At 33.1% G+C, this 26634-nt stretch overlaps 2 protein-coding genes across 2 annotated transcripts; both read right to left on the reverse strand.

Moving 5' to 3' along the window:
* Positions 1-13905: 13905 nt before the first annotated feature.
* On the reverse strand, positions 13906-14991 carry LOC136040680 (uncharacterized). The gene is made up of 2 exons (XM_065724979.1): positions 14979-14991; positions 13906-14384 (listed from the first exon to the last, which is right to left on the reverse strand). Exons 1-2 carry the CDS (start codon positions 14989-14991, stop codon positions 13906-13908), a joined length of 492 nt encoding a protein of 163 aa, XP_065581051.1.
* Positions 14992-15346: 355 nt separating this feature from the next.
* On the reverse strand, positions 15347-16705 carry LOC136040579 (S-adenosylmethionine synthase-like). Its single transcript, XM_065724825.1, has one exon. It carries the CDS (start codon positions 16598-16600, stop codon positions 15509-15511), a length of 1092 nt encoding a protein of 363 aa, XP_065580897.1. The 5' UTR covers positions 16601-16705; the 3' UTR covers positions 15347-15508.
* Between the last annotated feature and the right edge of the window lie 9929 nt (positions 16706-26634).

A 26634-nucleotide genomic window follows, 5' to 3' on the forward strand; every position in this document is an offset into this window, starting at 1 on the left:
TGCAACAAAGAGCCCTGAATCCACCGGATACAAAGTTAACTGCTTTCTTTTCACTATGCAAAAATGATTCTTTTGCCAAAAACTGCTGTATACTGAATTGCCTTCGTATTACTCGTGGAATACTAAAAATAAAGTATTTGAACGTCGAAAACAGGGTAAGTCAGTCGACGGCCGACCTACCATCTTCAAAGATACCACGATAGAAAGACTTTACACCGTTCACCCCAATCAACTTGAATGCTTCTTTCTATGCATGCTTTTGGTGAATGTACCCGGTCCGACGTCCTTTGAGCATTTGAGAACTGTAAACGGTACTATACATGACACCTACCGTAGTGCATGCCAAGCTCTGAATTTATTGGAGAATGACCAACACTGGGATAACTGCATCAATGACGCTTGCGAAACATCAACTCAAAGTCAAATTCGTGCATTTTTTGGCATCATACTAACAACTTCCTCTCCATCAGCTCCTACAGAGTTATGGGAAAAATATAAATCAAAAATGTCCGAAGAAGATACTCCATCGAAAACGGTTAGAGACGTCAAATATGACTTTTGATTTTACATCAGAAATTTATAGCTACACTTTAGTTATTATAGAAGATTTGTGCGTATGTATGGCAAACAAACCTGTTTAGGATTTGGGAATGCCTTCACCTAATCGTACCGCTGCTGTTTCGACGTGTGTAGAATTGGATCGTGAACAAAGTTACAGTACGAGTGATCTATTGTCGTATGCACAAAATAACATTTCCAAGTTATCGTAGGAACAAAAAGACATTTATGATACGATAATGCATTGTGTCGATAACAACGTTGGAGAAATTTTCTTTTTGGATGCGCCAGGAGGTACTGGTAAGACGTTTGTGATAAAATTTTAATACTGATTGTTTTTCCCATGGACAATTGTACGTTGCATGCTCGAGGGTCGGTAAACCTGACAATCTATTTATATACAGCGACAATTAAAAAAGAAAAAACTAAAAAAGAAAAAAAAACTAAAGAAGAAACTGTATCTACATATAAAAAATAAGTTGTATATATGCATGTTTGTTTGTTTGTGGGTTTGCATTTGACTTCATTATAAGTATATAAGGCTTTGTATATGACGTCATTATAAGATGACACTACAGACCGGGACACCGGGACACAAATGTTGACCGGGACACAGGGAATATAAATGACGACCGGGACACTCAAAGAGAAATTACAGACCGGGACACCGGGACACAAATGACGACCGGGACCCCGGGACAGAGGGAATATAAATGACGACCGGGACACTCAAAGAGAGATTACAGACTGGGATACCGGGACAAAAATGACGACCGGGACACAGGGAATATAAACGACGACCAGGACACAGGGACACAACTACAACGGGGACACTGGGGGCACAGGGGGATATATAAATGACGACGGGGACACAGGGAATGTTCGATTAGCAATCACCATCAACAAAGCTCAAGGGCAATCGTTAGAAAATGCGGTATAGATCTGAATATGGATTGTTTTCCCGTGGACAATTATTATGTTGCATGTTCAAGAGTTGGTAAACCTGACAATCTATTTATATGGACAGACAATGAGACAGCAAAGAATGTTGTATATTTGCATGTTTTACGTAGTTAATATATATATATATATATATATATATATATATATATATATATATATATATATATATATATATATATATATATATATATATATATATATATATATATATATATATATATATATATATATATATATATAAATATATATAAATATATATATATATATATATATATATATATAAATATATATAAATATATATATATATATATATATATATATATATATATATATATATATATATATATATATATATATAAATAAGTTGTTTGTCTGTCTCTCGACTGACGTCATGTTTGTGTGTCGACTGACGTCATGTTTGTCGACTGACGTCATTATAAGGATTGAGCTTATGTCGTCATGAAGTTATTTTTCGTCTGACGTCATGTTTGTCGACTAACGAAACTGCAGACCGGGACACCGGGACACAAATGACGTGTTATGTCTGTTATAACGTAATAGAGGCAACAATCTTGACAGGGCCTTTTGAGGGTGAGGCTTTTCTTATTCCACGCATTCTCATGATTCCAATGGATCTGCCTTTTCAACCTAAAAGATTGCAATTCCCAATTTGATTAGCATATTTAGTTTTCAGTCCAGAACCACTAAAGCTATTATGTAAATATCAAAAATATTTATGTTGTCTGAGCAATAAATTTTAGTTTTTATTTCAAAATAGAAAATTACCTGACAATTTTAGAATTATATCTATCTATATATATAAAAATAAGTTGTCTGTCTGTGGATCAGGTGACGTCATGTTTCTGTGTCGACTGGCGTCATGAAGTTAGTTGTCGTCATTTTTGCTATGACGGTGACGTCATTAAAGATATTTAAGACATATATGTTCACGTAGAAATCTATTAATGTTTAAGTTTAAAATGACTGATGAACTTACAATGGCAAAAGCCGATGAAGATGCTCAAAGAGTCTATGCCAAAAAACTTGCTGCTGATAGAGAAAGTCAGAAAAGAAAGCGTGCCGAGGAATCAAAAGAACAGCAAGGAAACAGGCTTGAGGCTAAAGAACGCAAAACCGCGCAGTTAGATGAAGATCCACCTGGACAGCGAGAGTCAAAACATATCAAAACTGAAAATGATAGCGATGATGATTGGGTTTGGGATCTTGACTTGGATAAGGTCATCAATGCCTACCAGATTTTAGTTAAAAAAACAAAGGTTCGGCGATATGTATTTCATAGTGAAGCTGAAAAATAAAGAAGAAAAAGAAAACTGAAAAAAGAAAAAATGTAAAAAACTAAAAAATACTAAAAAGAAAAAACACTCAAAGAGAAATTACAGACCGGGACACAAATGACGACCGGGACAGAGGGAATATAAATAACGACCGGGACACTCAAGGAGAAATTACAGACTGGGATACCGGGACACAAATGACGAGTGGGACACAGGCAATATAAATGACGACCAGGACTCAGGTATTTAAGAATATCGTTCAAAGACAAATTTTTAATTGTAAGAAGACCGTTGAAAGATAAATTTCTAATTGTAAAATGACTGAAGAACCTACAATGGCAACACCCGAGGAAGCTGCTCAAAACGAATGTATTCACGCCGAAGTAGCTGAGTTGGTAAAGCGTTATGTTTCAGGTTCTAGGTCCGAGAGGCTCCAGGTATGAACCTTGGCTTTAGCATTAATACAAAAGAAGAAAAAAACTAAAAAAGGTAAAAACTACAAAAAAACTAAAAAGAAAATATATATATATATTTATATATATCATCTTTTCCACAAAAATAATAATTTAGTGCTTCTGCTTAAAAACAGCAATCGAATTGATGCCTCCTGATACGCAACTATCAACAAAGTGGCAATCGTTGTGGTCGGTGATCAGTTCTTACCTCGAGATAATATTCTTTATAGGCGAAACAATCAGTTGACAAGAATTGCTTAAACTCATCGATGCTACGATGCCCTACAATATCCTGACGAATATAAATGACGCCCGGGACACTCAAATAGAAATCACAGACTGGGACACCGGGACACAAATGACGACGGGGACACAGGGAATATAAATGACGACCCGGACACAGGGACACAACTACAACGGGGACGCCGGGGGGCACAGGGGGACATATAAATGACGACGGCAACAAAGGAAATGGTCGATTATCAATCACCATCAACAAAGCTCAAGGGCAATCAATAGAATCATGAGGTATAGATCTGAATACGGATTGTTTTCCCATGGACCATTATGCGTTGCATGTTCAAGAGTCGGTAAACCTGACAATCTATTTATATGCACAGACGATGGGACAGCAAAGAATGTTGTATATTCGCAAGTTTTACGTAGTTAAAAACACACATATATATATATATATATATATATATATATATATATATATATATATATATATATATATATATATATATATATATATATATATATATATATATATATATATATCTATATATATAAAAATAAGTTGTCTGTGTGTGGATCTGTGGATCAGGTGACGTCATGTTTGTCCGCATATGACGTCTGAATTATTTCACACTAATACAAAAGAAGAAAAAAACTAAAAAAGGTAAAAACTACAAAAAAAACTAAAAAGAAAAAAAAACTAAAAAAGCTAAAAAACTAAAAAAAACTAAAAAAAAGGTAAAAATCTAATAACTAAAAAAAACTGAAAGAAATAAAAAAGGCAAAAACTACAAAAAAAATAAAAACTAATAAAAAAACTAAAAAAGCTAAAAAACTAAAAAAACTAAAAAAAAAACTAAAAAAGGTAAAAAACTAAAAAAAACTAAAAACTAAAAAAGAAAAAAACTAAAAAAAAGGAAAAAACTGAAAAATAAAAGAGAAAAAGAAAACTAAAAAAATATGAATAAATATATATAAAAATAAGTTGTTTGTGGGTTATGTCTGTCTGTCTGTCTGTCGAGTGACGTCGTGTTTGTCCGCATATGACGTCTGAATTATTTCACACTAATACAAAAGAAGAAAAAAAACTAAAAAAGGTAAAAACTACAAAAAAAACTAATAAGAAAAAAAACTAAAAAAGCTAAAAAACTAAAAAAACTAAAAAAAGGTAAAAAACTAAAAACTAAAAAAAACTGAAAAAACTAAAAAAAAGGCAAAAACTAAAAAAAAAAAACTAAAAACTAATAAAAAAACTAAAAAAGCTAAAAAACTAAAAAAACTAAAAAAAACTAAAAAAAGGTAAAAAACAAAAAAAAACTAAAAACTAAAAAAGAAAAAACTAAAAAAAAGGAAAAAACTGAAAAATAAGAGAAAAAGAAAACTAAAAAAATATTAATAAATATAAAAAATATAAATATAAATATAATATAAATTAGCAATCAACAAAGCACCGAGACACAAATGACGACCGGGACACAGGGAGTATAAATGACGACCAGGACATAAGTAAAAAAAAAAAAAATAAAAAAACTAAAAAAATGGTAAAAACTACAAAAAAAACTAAAAACTAATAAAAAAACTAAAAAGTCTAAAAATCTAAATAAACTAAAAAAGAAAAAAAAGAAAAAAGGAAAAAAATAAAGGAGAAAAACAAAACTAAAAAACGAATGTATATACAGACCGGGACACCGGGATACAAATGACGACCGGGACACAGGGAATATAAATGACGACCGGGACACAGAGACATAACTACAAAGGGGACGCCGGGGTGCACAGGGGGATATATAAATGACGATGGCGACTCAGGGAATGGTCGATTAGCAATCACCATCAACAAAGCTCAAGGGCAATCATTAGAATCATGAGGTATAGATCTGAATACGAATTGTTTTCCCATGGACCATTATATGTTGCATGTTCAAGAGTCGGTAAACCTGACAATCTATTTATATGCACAGACAATGGGACAGCAAAGAATGTTGTATATTCGCAAGTTTTACGTAGTTAAAAACATATATATATATATATATATATATATATATATATATATATATATATATATATATATATATATATATATATATATATATATATATATATATATATATATATATATATATATATACCTATCTATATTCACAGGTGGGACATAGGGACACAACTACAATTCCGCGTAACTAATATGGCGCGTAACGACTTACGCGCGCGGGGGGGCTCTGGGGGGGTGCGAAGCGCCCCCACCAACTAGGTGTTGGGGTGGCGCGAAGCGCCACCCCAACAGCTAGTATATATAGTATATATATATATATAGTATATATATATATATATATATATATATATATATATATATATATATATATATATATATATTATATATATACTAGTTGGTGGGGGCGCTTAGCGCCCCCCCCCAAGCCCCCCCGCGCGCGTAAGTCGTTACGCGCCATATTAGTTACGCGCCATTGTAGTTGTGTCCCTATGTCCCACCTGTGAATATAGATATATATATATATATATATATATATATATATATATATATATATATATATATATATATATATATATATATATATATATATATATATATATATATATATATATATATATATATATATATATATATATATATATATATATATAAAAATAAGTTGTCTGTCCGTTACGCCAGATTATATCTATATATATATAAAAATAAGTTGTCTGTGTGTGGATCTGTGGATGGATCAGGTGACGTCACCTGAAAAAACTGGATCAGGTGACGTCAAAACTGAAAAAACTAAAAAAAGGCAAAAACTACAAAAAAAACTAAAAACTAATCAAAAAAATAAAAAAGCTAAAAAACTAAAAAAAGTAAAAAAACTAAAAAAAGGTAAAAAACTAAAAAAAAACTAAAAACTAAAAAAAAACTAAAAAAAAGGAAAAAACTGAAAAATAAGCTAAAATAAAGGTAAAAACCAATAAAAAACTAAAAAAAAAAACTGAAAAAACTAAAAAAAAGGCAAAAAACTACAAAAAAAACTAAAAACTAATAAAAAAAAGTAAAAAAGCTAAAAAACTAAAAAACTAAAAAAACTTAAAAAAGGTAAAAAACTAAAAAAAATAAAAAATAAAAAAAAACTAAAAAAAGGAAAAAACTGAAAAATAAGCTAAAATAAAGGTAAAAACCAATAAAAAACTAAAAAGAAAAAAAGGAAAAAACTAAAAAAAATTTTCATCTAAAAAACTAAAAAAAACTAAAAAAGGTAAAAACTAAAAGAACTAATAAAGAAAAAAATAAATGACGACACTCAAAGAGAAAGCGACCAGGACAAAAGGAATGTTCGATTAGCAATCAACAAAGCACCGGGACACAGGGAGTATAAATGACGACCAGGACATAAGTAAAAAAAAAAAACTATCTATATATATAAAAATAAGTTGTCTGTGGATCTGTGGATCGTGGATCAGGTGACGTCACCTGAAAAAACTGGATCAGGTGACGTCAAAACTGAAAAAACTAAAAAAAGGCAAAAACTACAAAAAAAACTAAAAACTAATAAAAAAAATAAAAAAGCTAAAAAACTAAAAAAACTAAAAAAAGGCAAAAACTACAAAAAAAACTAAAAACTAATAAAAAAGCTAAAAAACTAAAAAAACTAAAAAAAAGGCAAAAACTACAAAAAAAACTAAAAACTAATAAAAAAAATAAAAAAGCTAAAAAACTAAAAAAACTAAAAAAACTAAAAAAGGTAAAAAACTAAAAAAACTAAAAACTAAAAAAAAACTAAAAAAAAAGGAAAAAAACTGAAAAATAAGCTAAAATAAAGGTAAAAACCAATAAAAAACTAAAAAAAAAAAACTGAAAAAACTAAAAAAAGGCAAAAACTACAAAAAAAACTAAAAACTAATAAAAAAAAGTAAAAAAGCTAAAAAACTAAAAAAACTAAAAAAACTAAAAAAAGGTAAAAAAACTAAAAAAAATAAAAAATAAAAAAAAACTAAAAAAAAGGAAAAAACTGAAAAATAAGCTAAAATAAAGGTAAAAACCAATAAAAAACTAAAAAGAAAAAAAGGAAAAAACTAAAAAAAAATTTCATCTAAAAAACTAAAAAAAAACTAAAAAAGGTAAAAACTAAAAGAACTAAAAAAGAAAAAAATAAATGACGACACTCAAAGAGAAAGCGACCAGGACAAAAGGAATGTTCGATTAGCAATCAACAAAGCACCGGGACACAGGGAGTATAAATGACGACCAGGACATAAGTAAAAAAAACAACTAACAAAACTAAAAAGAAGGTAAAATACTACAAAAAAACTAAAAAGAAAAAAAAACTAAAAACTAATAAAAAAACTAAAAAATCTAAAAATCTAAATAAACTAAAAAAGAAAAAAAAAGGAAAAAAATAAAGGAGAAAAACAAAACTAAAAAACGAATGTATATACAGACCGGTACACCGGGATACAAATGACGACCGGGACACAGGGAATATAAATGACGACCGGGACACAGGGACACAACTACAACGGGGACACCGGGGGAAACAGGGGGATATAAATGACGACCGGGACAAAAAAACTAAAAAGAAAAAAAACTAAAAACTAATAAAAAAAACTAAAAAATCTAAAAATCTAAATAAGCTAAAAAAGAAAAAAAAGGAAAAAAATAAAGGAGAAAAACAAAACTAAAAAACGAATGTATATACAGACCGGGACACCGGGATACAAATGACGACCGGGACACAGGGAATATAAATGACGACCGGGACACAGGGACACAACTACAACGGGGACACCGGGGGAAACAGGGGTATATAAATGACGACCGGGACACCGGGACAGGGAATGGTCGATTAGCAATCACCATCAACAAAGCTCAAGGGCAATCATTAGAATCATGAGGTATAGATCTGAATACAGATTGTTTTCCCATGGACCATTATATGTTGCATGTTCAAGAGTCGGTAAACCTGACAATCTATTTATATGCAAAGACAATGGGACAGCAAAGAATTTTGTATATTCGCAAGTTTTACGTAGTTAAAACCATATATATATATATATATATATATATATATATATATATATATATATATATATATATATATATATATATATATATATATATATATATATATATATATATATATATATATATATATATATATATATATATATATATATATATATATCTATCTATATTCACAGGTGGGACATAGGGACACAACTACAATGGCGCGTAACTATTATGGCGCGTAACGACTTACGCGCGCGGGGGGGCTTGGGGGGGCGCGAAGCGCCCCCACCAACTAGGTGTTGGGGTGGCGCGAAGCGCCACCCCAACAGCTAGTATATATATATATATATATATATATATATATATTATATCCCCCTGTGCACCCCGGCGTCCCCTTTGTAGTTATGTCCCTGTGTCCCGGTCGTCATTTATATTCCCTGTGTCCCGGTCGTCATTTGTGTCCCGGTGTTCCAGTCTGTGATTTCTCTTTGAGTGTCCCGGGCGTCATTTATATTCCTTGTGTCCCGGTGTCCCGGTCGTCATTTATATCCCCCTGTGCCCCCCGGCGTCCCCATTGTAGTTGTGTCCCTGTGTCCCGGTCGTCATTTATATTCCCTGTGTCCCGGTCGTCATTTGTATCCCGGTGTCCCGGTCTGTATATACATTCGTTTTTTAGTTTTGTTTTTCTCCTTTATTTTTTTCCTTTTTTCTTTTTTTTCTTTTTTAGTTTATTTAGATTTTTAGATTTTTTAGTTTTTTTATTAGTTTTTAGTTTTTTTTTGTAGTTTTTACCATTTTTTTAGTTTTTTTAGTTGTTTTTTTTTTACTTATGTCCTGGTCGTCATTTATACTCCCTGTGTCCCGGTCGTCATTTGTGTCTCGGTGCTTTGTTGATTGCTAATTTATATTATATTTATATTTATATTTTTTATATTTATTCATATTTTTTTAGTTTTCTTTTTCTCTTATTTTTCAGTTTTTTCCTTTTTTTTAGTTTTTTCTTTTTTAGTTTTTATTTTTTTTTGTTTTTTACCTTTTTTTAGTTTTTTTAGTTTTTTTAGTTTTTTAGCTTTTTTAGTTTTTTTATTAGTTTTTAGTTTTTTTTATAGTTTTTGCCTTTTTTTAGTTTTTTCAGTTTTTTTAGTTTTTAGTTTTTTACCTTTTTTTAGTTTTTTTTAGTTTTTTAGCTTTTTTAGTTTTTTTTCTTTTTAGTTTTTTTTGTAGTTTTTACCTTTTTTAGTTTTTTTTCTTCTTTTGTATTAGTGTGAAATAATTCAGACGTCATATGCGGACAAACACGACGTCACTCGACAGACAGACAGACAGACATAACCCACAAACAACTTATTTTTATATATATTTATTCATATTTTTTTAGTTTTCTTTTTCTCTTTTATTTTTCAGTTTTTTCCTTTTTTTTAGTTTTTTACCTTTTTTTAGTTTTTTTTAGTTTTTTTAGTTTTTTAGCTTTTTTAGTTTTTTTATTAGTTTTTATTTTTTTTGTAGTTTTTGCCTTTTTTTATTTTTTTCATTTTTTTTTAGTTATTAGATTTTTACCTTTTTTTAGTTTTTTTTAGTTTTTTAGCTTTTTTATTTTTTTTTCTTTTTAGTTTTTTTTGTAGTTTTTACCTTTTTTAGTTTTTTTTCTTCTTTTGTATTAGTGTGAAATAATTCAGACGTCATATGCGGGTTCATATTTTTTTAGTTTCTTTTTCTCTTTTATTTTTCAGTTTTTTCCTTTTTTTTAGTTTTTTTCTTTTTTAGTTTTTAGTTTTTTTTAGTTTTTTACCTTTTTTTAGTTTTTTTTAGTTTTTTTAGTTTTTTAGCTTTTTTAGTTTTTTTATTAGTTTTTATTTTTTTGTAGTTTTTGCCTTTTTTTATTTTTTTCAGTTTTTTTTTAGTTATTAGATTTTTACCTTTTTTTAGTTTTTTTTAGTTTTTTAGCTTTTTTAGTTTTTTTTTCTTTTTAGTTTTTTTTGTAGTTTTTACCTTTTTTAGTTTTTTTCTTCTTTTGTATTAGTGTGAAATAATTCAGACGTCATATGCGGACAAACATGACGTCACCTGATCCATCCACAGATCCACACACAGACAACTTATTTTTATATATATAGATATATATTCACAGGTGGGACATAGGGACACAACTACAATGGCGCGTAACTAATATGGCGCGTAACAACTTACGCGCGGGAGGGGGGGCTTGGGGGGCGCGAAGCACCCCCACCAACTAGGTGTTGGGGTGGCGCGAAGCGCCACCCCAACAGCTAGTATATATATATGGATGTATATATATATATATTCACAGGTTGGACACAGGGACACAACTACAATGCCGCGTAACGACTTACGCACGCGGGGGGGGGGGCTTGGGGGGCGCAAAGCGCCCCTACCAACTAGATGTTGGGGTGGCCTAGCTAGCTGTTGGTGGGGGAGCCCCCCACCAACAGCTAGTAATCAATATCTTTGAAAAGACTGCAGATTTTTAGCAAGTATAACTAACGAAACTAAATCCTTTAGGTCCAAACCAAAAGTGCTAATCTCCGTTTCTTGGCCCTCCATTCAGGAAGTGTGATCAAGAGTTGGGGCCCAGTCATCCTATGTTTTTGCACACTCGAAAACGCACACACATTTTATCTTGTTCTATAATTCTTTTAAAAAGTTAAAATAGTTGTAAATTTTACACAGTATTGCATAAACGTAGTAAGTTTTGACGTTACTCATACGAATTTCTTTCCAAAATTGAATATCTTGAAGATTTTCTTTCAAATTTATCACTTATCTAGATATTTCTTTAGTTAGAAAATCACAGAAAACCAAGTTTCCCGAAAATTATGGAGCTGTTACTGAGAAAAAATATACATAATAATCTTTATTTAAAAGATAGTATAATAATAATAATAATTAAAAAATTAAAAAAACACACTAATTTGGTTAATAATATACCATTTAAAACACCAAAATAAACATGCCGGAGTAGTCACTCGCTGAGAGAGGCTGTCAGACTGGAGAATGAAGGTCCCAGGTTCAAATCCTGGTTAGGCTTCGGCAACGTTTTGTTGGTATTTGTTTTAGTTTAATAAAGACCAGCGAAATGTTGCATAAAGAGAAAAAACAGGTAGTTGCAAAAATCTTTGTATATATTTTAACAAGGTATTGCAACAATTCTAAAACCTTAAAGAGAGAACCGAAAATTTGAAGCTTAGTAAAAAATTGGAGTTATACATTAGATTTCTTCAATAATCAATATCTTTGAAAAGACTACAGATTTTTAGCAAGTATAACTAACGAAACTAAATCCTTTAGGTCCAAACCAAAAGTGCTAATCTCCGTTTCTTGACCCTCCAGTCAGGAAGTGTGATCAGTGAGTTGGGGCCCAGTCATCCTATGTTTTTGTACACATTAAAACGCACACACATTTTATCTTGTTCTATAATTCTTTTAAAAAGTTAAAACAGTTGTAAATTTTATTCTATTTAAACAGGGATTATCGTGTTTATTTTTTTTTCTCAGTAACAGCTCCAAATTTTTTCGGAAAAATTGGTTTTCTGTGATTTTCTAGCCTAAAGAAATATCTAGATAAGTAATGATTTTGAAAGAAAATCGTCAAAACTCTTAGTTTTGGAAAGAACTTCACATGAATGACGTCAAAGCTTATTACGTTTATTCACATTTATTTACAATTTACAACCGTTTAACTTTTTAAAACAATTTTAGAACAAGATAAAACGCGTATGCGTTTTCGTATGTGGTAAAACATATTTTTTACTAAGCTTCAAAATTTCGGTTCTCTCTTTCAGGTTTTAGAATTGTTGCAACACCTTGTTAAAATATATACAAAGATTTTTGCAACTACCGGTTTTTTCTCTTTACTCAACATTTCGCTGGTTTTTATTAAACTAAAACAAATACCAACAAAAAGTTGCCGAAGCCTAACCAGGATTTGAACCTGGGACCTTCATTCTCCAGTCTGACAGCCTCTCTCAGCGAGTGACTACTCCGGCATGTTCATTTTGGTGTTTTAAATGGTATATTAATTACCAAATTAATGTTTTTTTTAAATTTTTTTAATTATTATTATTATTATACTATCTGTTTAAATAAAGATTATTATGTATATTTTTTCTCAGTAACAGCTCCATAATTTTCGGGAAACTTGGTTTTCTGTGATTTTCTAACAAAAGAAATATCTAGATAAGTGATAAATTTGAAAGAAAATCGTCAAGATATTTAATCTTGGAAATAAGTTTGTACGAGTAACGTCAAAACTTACTACGTTTATGCAATACTGTGTAAAATTTACAACTGTTTTAACTTTTTAAAAGAATTATAGAACAAGATAAAATGTGTGTGCGTTTTTGTGTGTGCAAAAACATAGGATGACTGGGCCCCAACTCTTGATCACACTTCCTGACTGGAGGGTCAAGAAACGGAGATTAGCACTTTTGGTTTGGACCTTAAGAGTATAGTTTCTTTATACATACTTACTTAAATTCTGAGGTCTTTTCAAAGATATTTATTATAGATAGATATATCGATAGATATTTAATGTTAGCCCACCATCAAAACAACAACATGGCGGAGTATAAAGAAAAAAAAATAAAAAGGACAAAGAAAAAGGCGAAAATAATACTTCAAGATTGAACGATTAGATTACATTCACTATATACATTCATAGCTCGTATATTACATACAACGACAGGAAATTGTAAAGGTGCTCAAGGGCACCTTTTCTAGTCCTAGTTTCATATTCTTCCACAACTTCACGGGGATCTGAAATTTGATTACTTATTCAAAAGAAATGAGTTTCTCTGGAATAGCGGTATACGTATCAAAAACTTCAAATATCTACAAAACGCGGACCTAACTTTTAGTTTCTCTGTTTCTGTGAACCATTCCCAAAGCAGGGAAAGGTAAAGGACATGTGGTTATGTCACTACTTATAGAGTATCCTCGCCAAAATTTGCCGATTGTAAGAATAATTTAGCGGGGCTAGTTTAGCATAGCTCCCTCGCAGGTTAGACACAAGAGTATCAAGGCAAAGAGTTCTTGTAGTTTTCTTATCTTGACCGTACGGGAGACCTAAATATTCGAGCAAAGAAGACAGTGCGATAATAGAACCATCTACGGATACAGTTGGTGCTGGTGCCTCTTGTTCCACAGATCTGAAAACCAGAAATTCAGTTTTCTGGCCATTAACTTGTAGACCAACAGCGCTATAATCAGATACAAGCTTATCTAAATCATCCTGCAGTACACTCAATGAGAAGCTCAACATAAGTAAATCGTCAGCATAGCTTATTAAACGCAAATCACAAGTATCAAATCTTAGCCCGCCAGAAATTTGTTTTGTAACCTTAGAATTCAACGTTTTAAATAATATCGGACTTAAGGCGGAACCTTATCGAAGTCCTCTCTTTAGTTTAACTGGCTCACTGAGTTTTTCAAGCCCAAATTTCACTCTTATATAATTATTAGAGTACCAACATGATAATATAGCTACTTTATGGGCGTTCGCACCGGCATCTAGAAAGGTGCGGAACACAGCAGACTGCATTACTGAATCAAATACAACGGGAATGTCAACACTACATATATGTACGGATAACTCAAGTGAATTAGCCTTGGCGAGAATGCGCTTTAGAAGTCTATGGGCGAAAGCACAGATTAGATGCTTTCGAAACCCAAACTGCCTGTAGTCTATCACACACTTCGATATAACTTCACGAAGGACCAATTTTTCCAGCACCTTGTTGAATGTACTCGAAAGATTAATCGGCCTGTAGCCTCCACACTCATTTGCGTTTTTCCTTTCTTCAGGATGTTTGTAACGACTCCGGTACAAAACGATTTGGGGACGGTGGCAGTATCTATACACATCTGAAAAAGTAGTTGCATATAATGGATCAAAAGCGGTGAACCATTACGCAGATGATTACCACTGACATCATCAAGACCTGGAGCCTTGTTAACCTTTAACTGGCGAACAGCCCTCAAAACATCATTCGCAGATATAAGAAAAATAATTTCTCTTTTTCAACAGTAAATCAATACGCAATTTAAGCGATTCATCATATTCCTTTTTCCAAGGGAATATCTTTAGACCCGAAGACATTCGAATAATGTCTTAACCACTGTTCCTCAGGTATCATGGCACATGGCTTGGACTGCATTTTTTTTTTTTACGTGTAAACCGTTTATTAGTTCATTTTGTTATTTTAGCAAAAATGTTACCAACATAATTTGATAGTCAACAGATGTAAAATAAAAAAAGCAACAAAATTGTAACTACCGGATTTGAAGTTGTCAAAATGAGGTTCATATCGTTATATTCCGTCATTCGGTCCCGGAGTGTTTTTGGAAAGTGCTCCTTTCCGCTTCGAATTTTCGGAAACACAACACAAATGAGGGCTCCTTTTCGCTACACGCATTTGCAGCAAAACGCAGCATGACGAGTAAAGGTCATTTACAAACAGCTTTCATTCATAATTTAGGCTGTTTTAAACCGCGACATTTGAAAGCAGCAGAGGAAATGAACTCTTTCTTGCTTTTAAAGGCTTTCAAAAAGTAACTTTAAATGGGGCTTCAGCCAATGCGATAGATCGCCCCATTAGCCTATTTTGGTTAAATAGTGCCACTGTTTTTAGCTGAACTACATTTTCGTTTAAATTCTTAAAAACTGAGTGTGAAATTGTCAACGTAGCTTTTAGGAGTTACCTTTGGCAGCACGATAATCATTGCACTATTAGAATCAATATAATTATTATAATCAATAACAATGAACATACAAACTAAATAGGGGCAAGAATTTATAAAAAGACCGATACTCGACGTTAGTATTTGCAGGCCTTACCGAGAGGTCGGCAGAGGGAATGTAAACTCGATGTGACCTTTTACCGCACTCAAAGTCTTAAAAAAGGAACAGAGTATAAATAGATGGCACTATTAAAAAATAACTACTGGCAGCGTTGACAGAAGAAGGAAAAGAAAGGGAGAAACTTCATTTACAGGATGAGGGAATTTACTTGCTCCCAGCTGAAGACATCTCTGCCGAAATGACCATAGGTACTAGTCTTTTGGTAAATAGGCCTCTTCAGATCTAAGTCTTTAAGAATACGACCAGGTCTGAGGTCGAAATTCTTCTTTACAATGGCGACAAGTTCTTTCTGTGTTTTGCCACTGGTGCCATAGTCAAAGATAATAATTGACAAAGGTTCAGCAACACCAATAGCATAGGAGACTTGAACTAAACAACGCCTGCATATTCCATATTTGACCAATGATTTTGCCACCCATCTAGCGGCATAAGCTTCAGATCTATCAACTTTGGTAAAGTCTTTGCCACTGAATGCGCCACCACCATGTGCTCCCCAGCCACCGTATGTGTCGACAATGATTTTTCTCCCTGTTAAACCGGAATCACCTATTGGTCCACCGATGATAAAAGTCCCATAAGGGTTAATATGAAACACCATTTTCGAGTCTAAATATTTGTCTGGGATGACCGTTTTAACGACATGTTCAATAATTTCACTTCGGAGTTGTTCCAAACTGATTTTCTCTGAATGTTGAACTGATATGACAACAGTGTGAACTCGGATGGGAATGCAGGCTCCTTGATCAAAGTAATATTCACATGTGACCTGTGATTTGGTATCAGGCCTTGCCCACCAGAATGTTCCATCTCTCCTCAACTCAGCTATTTTTGCATTTAATTTATGTGCTAATACAACCGTAAGCGGCATTGCTTCTTGCATTTCGTCAGTGGCGTATCCAAACATTATTCCCTGATCCCCTGCGCCGACATCATCTTCATCTTTTTCTAAGTGCACACCACTAGCAATTTCTGGGGATTGTTGTTCAATAGCAACTAAAACGCTGCAAGTCTTGTAGTCAAATCCTTTAGAGGAATCGTCGAAACCGATTTGTTTAACTGTTTCACGGACGATCTTCTGGTAGTCAACTACTGCATTGGATGTAATTTTGCCGCAAAGCATTACCATGCCTGTTTTAGTCACGGTTTCACATGTGACTTTGGCATTTGGGTCTTGTTTAAGATGGGCATCTAGCACAGCATCACTGATCTGGTCACACATTTTATCTGGATGCCCTTCTCCCACAGATTCAGACGTAAATAGAAACGTTTCAATCTAAAGGGTGCCATTTTCATGAAATCTGTTCATTTTTGCTTCGTGCATGGTATTTTAGTTATATAGTAATCCTTTTATCAAGAACTCGAACGGAAAAGAGGAAGAAAGCAGAAATCTGATGTATAACATCGATTTTTTACAAAGTTTTAACATTCGGTTCTCTTTTTAAAGATTAGAATTGTTAGAATACCTTGTTAAAATATATACAATTTTTTTTGTAATTACCAGTTTTTTGCTCTTTATGCAACATTTCACCACATTTCTGGTTTTTATTAAACGAAACTAAAATAAACACCAATAAAAAATTGCCGAGGACTAACTAGGGACCGAATCTGGGACCTTTATTCTCTAGTCTGACTGCTTCTCTCAAAGAGTAACTACACTGGCACATCTAAATTGGTGTTTTAAATGGTATATTATGAACCAAGTTAATTTCTCCTACAAATTTGTTTAATTATTATTATTATTATTATTATTATTATTATTATTATTATTGTTATTATTATTATTATTATTATTATTATTATTATTATTATTATTATTATAATAATTATTATTATTATTATTATTATTATTATTATTATTATTATTATTATTATTATTATTATTATTATTATTATTATTATTATTATTATTATTATTATTATTATTATTATTATTATTATTATTATACTATCTATTTCAATAGGGAGTTTTGTGTTTATTTTTTTCTCAGTAACAGCTCCATATTTTGTTGAAAAAATTGGTTTTCTGTGACTTTCTAGCCCAAAGAAATATCTAGATAAATAATGAGTTTGAAAGAAAATCGTCAAAATTCTTAATTTTGTAAAGAAGTTAACCCGAATGACGTCAAAGTTTATTGCGTTTATTCACATTTGTTTACAATTTACAACGGTTCTAACTTTTTAACAGAACTATAGAACAAGATAAAATGCGTGTGTGTTTTCGTGTGTGCAAGAACATAAGATGGCTGGCCCCCAAGTCCAAATCACACTTCCTGGCCGGAGGGCCAAGAAACGGAGATTAGCACTTTTGGTTTGGACCTTAAGGATTTAGTTTCGTTATTTTTCCTTGCTACAATTCTGCAGTGTTTTCAAAGATATTGATTACTGAAGAAATCTAATGCATAATTCCAATTTTTTACTAAGCTTTTTACTTTTTATATGGTATATTGTGAACCAAATTAATTTCTTTTACAAATTTGTTGAATTATTATTATTATTATACTATCTGTTTAAATAAGGATTATTGTGTATTTTTTTCTCAATAACAGCTCCATATTTTGTCGGGAAACTTGGTTTTCTGTGATTTTCTAACTAAAGAAATATCTAGGTAAGTGATAAATTTGAAAGAAAATCGTCAAGATATTTAATTTGGGAAAGAAATTCCTATGAGTGATGTCAAAACTTATTACGTTTATTCAAAATTGTGTACAATTTACAACTGTTTTAATTTTTTTAATGAATTATAGAACAAGATAAAATGCGTGTGCGTTTTCGTGTGTGCGAAAGCACAGGATTGATGGCTGGCCCTCAAGTTGATGGCTGGCCCTCAACTCTTTAACGCACTTCCTGACTGGAGGGCAAAGAAACGGAGATTAGTACTTTCGGTTTGTACCTTAAGGGTATACTTACTTAAGGTTTGAAGTTTCAAACTTTCGGTTCTCTTTTTAAGGTTTTAGAATGGATGTAATACCTTGTTAAAATATATACAAATTAATTTGTAATTACCAGTTTTTTGCTCTTTATGCAACATTTCGCCACATTTCTGGCTTTTATTAAACTAAACTAATATAAACAACAATAAAAAAAATTGCACAAGCCTAATCAGGGATTGAAGCTGGAACCTTCATTCTCCAGTCTGGCAGATTCTCTCAAAGAGTACTTAGTACTTAGTCTTACAAATTTGTTTAATTATTATTATTATTATTATTACTAGCTGTTGGTGTGACGCTTCGCGCCCCCCCAAGCCCCCCCCCCCAGGCACGTAAGTTGTAACGTGCCATATTAGTTACGCACCATTGTAGTTGTGTTCCTGCGTCCCACCTGTGAATATACATAGATATATATCGAAAATAAGCTGTTTGTGTGACGACTGACGTCATGTTTGTGTGTCGCCTGACGTCATGTTTGTCGACTTACGTCATTATAAAGATTGAGCATTATGCCGTCATGAAGTTGTTTGTCGACAGACGTCATGTTTGTTATGACGTCAAAGGCTTTGTATATGACGTCGTTATAAGTGTATAAGAAGGCCTTTTAAAGAGAAATTTTTAATATAGATCTTAAAATGACAGAAGAAACTACAATGGCAGAAGAAACAACCGAGAAAGCTGCTCAAAGAGCTAATGCCAAAAGGCTTACGGCTAATAGAGAAAGCAAAAAAAGAAAGTTGCCGAGGAATCACAACAACAGCGTGAAAACAGGCTTGCGGCTAATAGAGAAAGTATGAAAAGAAAGTGTGCCGACGAATCACAACAACAGCGTGAAAACAGGCTTGCGTCTAAAAGAGAAATCACCAAAAGAAAGCGTGCCGAGGAATCACAAGAGCAACCTGAAACAACCTGGACAGCGAGATTCAAAACGTATAAAAACTAAAAATAATAGCGATGATGATTGGTTTTGGGATTTTGACTTGGATAAGGTCATCAATGCCTCCCAGATTTTAGTTAAAAAAAAACAAAGGCTCGGCGATATGTATTTCATAGTGACAAAAGACAAGTCAAGGTAAAACAAACCAAAGAACTTGAAAATGATACCGATGATAAAAAAAACGAAGTTGAAAGGTCTATCGTTTTCCAGTTGCAACATGTTTTCCACATAAATAATAATTTAGTGCTTCTGTTCAAAATATCAATCGAATTGATGCCTACTGATACGCAACTATCAACGAAGTGGAAATCGTTATGGTCGGTGATTTGTATATGACGTCAAGGGCTTTGTATATGACGTCATTTTAAGTATATAAGAAGGCGTTTCAAAGAGAAATTTTTATTAAACTCATTGATGCTACGATGCCCTACAATATCCTATCATTTTTTGGGATGGAGCTGACGGCTATCACTTCAATATTAAATTGATAAATCCAGCCACTAACAAAGAAAGCAATTTCCAGTTTTTACATTCTAGTTTGTTTTCTTTTATATATAGATAAGATATAATCTGGCGTAACGGACAGTATATACAAGCTGTTGGGGTGGCGCTTTTGCGCCACCCCAACATCTAGTTGGTGGGGGCGCTTCGCGCCCCCCCCAAGCCCCCCCGCGCGCGTAAGTCGTTACGCGCCATATTAGTTACGCGCCATTGTAGTTGTGTCCCTATGTCCCACCTGTGAATATAGATAGATATATATATATATATATATATATATATATATATATATATATATATATATATATATATATATATATATATATATATATATATATATATATATATATATATATATGTTTTTAACTACGTAAAACTTGCGAATATACAACATTCTTTGCTGTCCCATTGTCTGTGCATATAAATAGATTGTCAGGTTTACCGACTCTTGAACATGCAACATATAATGGTCCATGGGAAAACAATCCGTATTCAGATCTATACCTCATGATTCTAATGATTGCCCTTGAGCTTTGTTGATGGTGATTGCTAATCGACCATTCCCTGAGTCGCCATCGTCATTTATATATCCCCCTGTGCACCCTGGCGTCCCCTTTGTAGTTATGTCCCTGTGTCCCGGTCGTCATTTATATTCCCTGTGTCCCGGTCGTCATTTGTGTCCCGGTGTCCCAGTCTGTGATTTCTCTTTGAGTGTCCCGGGCGTCATTTATATTCCTTGTGTCCCGGTCGTCATTTATATCCCACTGTGCCCCCCGGCGTCCCCGTTGTAGTTGTGTCATTTATATTCCCTGTGTCCCGGTCGTCATCCCGGTATATATTCGTTTTTGAATTGGTATATGATGAAATAAATTTTTAATTTTTTCCCTTTTTTTCCTTTTAGTTTTTTTTTATTGGTTTTGACCTTTTTTTTAGGTTTCTTAGTTTTTTTCTTTTTAGTTTTTTTTGAAGTTTTTATCTTTTTAGTTTTTTTATTTTTATTTATATTTTTTTAGTTTTCTTTTTCTCCTTTATTTTTCAGTTTTTTTCCTTTTTTTAGTTTTTTTTTCTTTTTTAGTTCTTTTAGTTTTTACCTTTTTTAGTTTTTTTTAGTTTTTGTAGATGAAAATTTTTTTTTGTTTTTTTCCTTTTTTTCTTTTTAGTTTTTTATTGGTTTTTACCTTTTTTTTAGCTTTTTTAGTTTTTTTCGTTTTTTCTTTTTACTTTTTTTTTAGTTTTTATCTTTTTTATTTTTTTTTATTTTTATTCTTAATTTTATTAGTTTTCTTTTTCTCCTCTATTTTTCAGTTTTTTCCTTTTTTTTAGTTTTTTTTTTAGTTTTTAGTTTTTTTAGTTTTTTACCTTTTTTAGTTTTTTTAGTTTTTTTTGTAGTTTTTGCCTTTTTTTAGTTTTTTCAGTTTTTTTTTAGTTTTTAGTTTTTTACCTTTTTTAGCCTAACCAGTATTTGAACCTGGGACCTTCATTCTCCGTTCTGACACCCTCTCTCACCGAGTGACTACTCCAGCATGTTCATTTTGGTGTTTTAAATGGTATATTATTAACCAAATTAATGTGTTTTACAATATACTAAGCATCGTCATAACAAAAATGACGACAACTAATTTCATGACGTCAGCCGACACAGAAACATGACGTCACCTGATCCACAGACAGACAGACAACTTATTTTTATGTATATATATATATATATATATATATATATATATATATATATATATATATATATACTAGCTGTTGGGGTGGCGCTTCGCGCCACCCCAACACCAAGTTGGTGGGGCGCTTCGCGCCCCCCCCCCAAGCCCCCCCGCGCGCGTAAGTCGTTACGCGCCATTGTAGCTGTGTCCCTGTGTCCCACCTGTGAATAGAGATAGATATAAATATATATTTTTAACTACGTAAAACATGCGAATATGCAACATTCTTCGCTGTCCCATTGTCCGTGCATATAAATAGCATTTATATTCCCTGTGTCCCGGTCGTCATTAGTGTCCTGGTGTCCCAGTTTGTAATTTCTCTTTGAGTTTCCCGGTCGTCATTTATATTCCCTGTGTCCCAGTGTCCCGGTCGTCATTTGTGTCCCGGTGTCCCGGTCTGTAATTTCTATTCAAACAATCCCTGTGTCTCAGTCGTCAATTATATATCCCGCCTGTGCCCCGGCGTCCCAGTTGTAGTTGTGTCCCCGTGTCCCGATCGTCATTTATATTCCCGGTTATATCCACGCTTTCTTTTCTTACTTTCTCTATCAGCAGCAAGTTTTTTGGCATAGACTCTTTGAGCAGCTTCCTCGGCTGTTGCCATTGTAGGTTCTTCAGTCATTTTACAATTAAACATTTTTCCGTGAACGCATGTCTTAAATATCTTTAATGACGTCACCGTCATAGCAAAAATGACGACAACTAACTTCATGACGTCAGTCGACACAGAAACATGACGTCACCTGATCCACAGACAGACAGACAGACAACTTATTTATATATATATATATATATATATATATATATATATATATATATATATATATATATATATATATATATATATATATATATATATATATATAACTACGTAAAACATGCAAATATACAACATTCTTTGCTGTCCCATTGTCTGTCCATATAAATAGATTATCAGGTTTACCAACTCTTGAACATGCAACATAATAATTGTCCATGGGAAAACAACAATCCGTATTCAGATCTATCCCGCATTTTTCTAACGATTGCCCTTGAGCTTTGTTGATGGTGATTGCTAATCGAACATTCCCTGTGTCCCCGTCGTCATTTATGTATCCCCCTGTGCCCCCGGCGTCCCGTAGTAAGTGTGTCCCTGTGTCCTGGTCGTCATTTATATTCCCTGTGTCCCGGTCATCATTTGTGTCCCGGTATCCCAGTCTGTAATCTCTCTTTGAGTGTCCCGGTCGTCATTTATATTCCCTCTAACCCGGTGTCTCGGTCGTCATTTGTGTCCTGGTGTCCCGGTCTGTAATTTCTCTTTGAGTTTCCCGGTCGTCATTAATATTCCCTGTGTCCCAGTCGTCACACTACAGACCGGGACACCGGGTCTGTAGTGTTATCTTATAATGACGTCATAAACAAAGCCTTATTTACTTAGAATGACGTCAAAAGCAAACCCACAAACAAACAAACATGCATATATACAACTTATTTATATATATATAGATACAGTTTCTTCTTTAGTTTTTTTTCTTTTATAGTTTTTTCTTTTTTTTAGTTTCTTCTTTTCATTGATTCGTTTTCTTCAATTTGTCAATCAATTTGTTCATTTTTGTCAATCAATTTGTTCATTCTAACATTGACACTTGGAAAAATCTTTACGTGCCAAGCATGCTAAAGCTCCAACAATTTATATTAAACCTCAAAATTTGGGGTATCTGTTTTAAGGTTTTCGAATTACTTTAATCTATTGTCAAAATATATTGAAATATGTGTGCAATTCCCAGTTTTTTTTTAGCTTTTTTTGTTTTTTTTTTCTTTTTAGTTTTTTATCTTTTTTATTTTTTTACTTTTTTTCTTTTTAGGTTTTTTCTTTTTTTAATTTTTTTAATTTTTTTTTTTAGTTTTTTCTTTTTAGTTTTTTTTTAGTTTTTTACCGTTTTTCTTTTTTCAAATTACTTTAATCTATTGTCAAAATATTTCAAAATGTTTATGCAATTTCCAGTTTTTACATTGTAGTTTGTTTTCTTTTATATATATAGAAGATATATTCTGGCGTAACAGACAAAGTATAACAGACATAACAGACAGACAACTTATTTTTATATATATATAGACTAGCTGTTGGGGTGGTGCTTCGTGCCACCCAAACACCTAGTTGGAGGGGGCACTTCGCCCCCCCCCCAGGCCCTCCCGCGCTCGTAAGTCGTTACGTGCCATATTAGTTACGCACCATTGTAGTTGTGTCCCTGTGTACCACCTATGAATATAAATAGATTTATATATGTGTTTTGAACTACATAAACTTGCAAATATACAACATTCTTGGCTTTCCCATTGTCTGTGCACATACAAAGCCTTATGTACTAATAACGACGTCATATACAAACGCTCTTTTTACAAACAAACAAACATGCATACACACAACTCGTTTTTATATAGATAGATAGATAGATAGCTACAATACAAATTAACTGCGTAAAACTTGCGAATATACAACATTCTTCGCTGTCCAATTGTCGCTGCATATAAATAGATTGTCAGGTTTATTGACCCTCGATCATGCAACGTACAATTATCCATGGGAAAAACAATCAGTATTAAGATCAATACCACATTTTTCTAATGATTGACCTTGAGCTTTGTTGATGGTGATTGCAAATGCTAATCGAATTGGGAATTGCAATCTTTTAAATTGAAAAGGCAGATCCGATGGAATCATGGGAATGCGAGGAATAAGAACAGCCTCACCCTCAAAAGGCCCTGTCAAGATTGTGGCCTCTATTACGTTTTCCATTGTTTTTTTTACGGCAAGTCGCGTGCCATTGCAAAGCTTTGGTGGGTTGATATTTCTTAACAGCATTATTGGTACGCCTATTTTTAGTTGTAGCACGTGTGGTGGAAACCCGAAAAGATCCACGGAATTTAAAAATTCAGATGGATAATTAACTGCCTCATTTGGTTCCAAAACTGTGTCGACTGACTTGTAAAGGACTGCCTGGTCTCGAATCTTGGTCAAAACAATATTGTTGATTTCGTGGACGTCTATATTTTTGGGTGCAAGAATCGCTCTTTCACTTAGCCATTTATTATTTTTATAATTGTTTAGAATATTCGGAAATACTTTTCAATCAATTCATTTTTGGACGTCACTAAATTACAGAATTCAGCCGGTAGTTGTATACGTCCTGAAATTGAGTCTACTGGGAGCTTTCCGTTTCCAATTGCCAGTAATTGATCTGAAAATGTTTGACCAGAGTCATCGTTTTGCAATTGAACACGCATATTTGTAGTTAATTTTAATGTTTTTACGTGTGCCCATAAATTAGAATTTTTCAGGCAAGCATTCATTTCGTCTGCAGGGGTTGATCTAGGTATTATAGGTAATGTTTGCCTGAAATCTCCCGCAAGCAATATTAATGTGCTGCTAAAGGGTTTCGAATTCCCTCGCAAATCTTTCAAACATTGATCCAGAGCCTCGAGCAATTTTTTGTGTGCCATTGTGTACTCGTCCCAAATAATAAGTTTGCATTACTGCAATACTTTACCCATCCCAGATGATTTGGAAATATTGCACGTGGGAGTTTCTGTAGAATGCAAATTCAGAGGCAATTTCAAAGCGGAATGAGCAGTTCTTCCACCAGGCAGCAACGTTGCGGCTTTTCCGGAGGACGCAATTGCCAACGCTATATCATTTTTTGATCGAATTGATGCCAGAATCAGTTTTATCACAAACATTTTACTAGAACCTCCTGGCACATTCAAAAAGAAAATTTCTCCAACGTTGTTATCGACACAATGTATTATCGTATCATAAATGTCTTTTTGTTCCGACGTTAAGTTGGAAATTTTATTTTGTACATACGACAATAGATCACTCGTACTGTAACTTTGTTCACGATCCAATTCTACATATGTCGAAACAGCAGCGATACTGTTAGGTGAAGGCATTCCCAAATCCTGAAGAGGTTTGTTTGCCATACATGCGCACAAATCTTCTATAATAACTAAAGTGTAATTATAAATTTCTGATATAAAATCAAAAGTTTAATTTGACTTCTCTAACCGTTTTCGATGGAGTATATCTTCGGACATTTTTTATTTATATTTTTCCCATAACTCTGTAGGAGCTGATGGAGAGCAAGTTGTTAAAATGATGCCAAACAATGCACGAATTTGACTTGGGGTTGACGTTTCGCACGCGTCATTGATGCAGTTATCCCAGTGTTGGTCACTCTCCAATAAATTCAGAGCTTGGCATGCACTACGGTAAGTGTCATGTATAGTACCGTTTACAGTTCTCAAATACTCAAAGGACGTCGGACCGTTTCATTCACCAAAAGCAGGCGTAGAAAGAAGCATTCATGTTGATTGGGGTGAACGGTGTAGAGTCTTCCTATCGTGGTATCTTTGAAGATGGTAGGTTGGCCGTCGACTGACTTACCCTGTTTTCGACGTTCAAATACTTTATTTTTAGTATTCCACGTGTAATGAGAAGGCACTTCAGTATACAGCAGTTTTTTTGCAAAAGAATCATTTTTGCATAGCGAAAAGAAAGCAGTTAACTTTTTATCCGGTGGATTCAGGGCTCTTTGTTGCACGTTGGTGTCCGAGAAATAAATACGTTGACAATTCTTTAAATGTACCGCTAAGTGAACAACAGCTGGACTACGTTCATGTATCGGAAATGAATGAATTCGCCAAACAGCTTCATTACTGCTTATGTATCTTCCAGCCTGATATTGTACGATTTCGTCGATATCTTTGATTTCGGACTTCAAGCCAAAAACTGCCATGTCACTGGCTTTGTTGACGTATTCACATATGTATTTGATTGCCTTTACGGAGTTACAGTATTCAACGTTTATGTGTGCATTAAATGTTTTTGATAATAATGGGGAATAGGGGGCAACCTACTGGTTATCTACTTCGATGGTGGTACCGTTACGCTTCTTTATTATTGCTGTTTTACCGCCATCTTCAGTAGATCTTCTTCTATATTGTGGGTAACCATCATTGCCAGTAATTGTGTTGGATACTAAAAGTCGAGGATATTGCTTTGTGAACCTTCCTTTGGCCATGCATGGTGAATTTTCGTTCAATGCACCACAAGGTCCATGTATCATATATTTTACAACAATATCATATAACCCCTTAACGACATTTTCATCAAGTATTTCAGTGGAAATCACATCATCAA

The sequence above is a fragment of the Artemia franciscana genome, chromosome 21 (assembly GCF_032884065.1).
Source record: "Artemia franciscana chromosome 21, ASM3288406v1, whole genome shotgun sequence".
Taxonomy (NCBI): domain Eukaryota; kingdom Metazoa; phylum Arthropoda; class Branchiopoda; order Anostraca; family Artemiidae; genus Artemia; species Artemia franciscana.

Bases quoted from the DNA above. Each gene is read 5' to 3' on its own strand.
- LOC136040579 (XM_065724825.1), bottom strand. From the start codon at position 16,600: ATGTGTGACCAGATCAGTGATGCTGTGCTAGATGCCCATCTTAAACAA.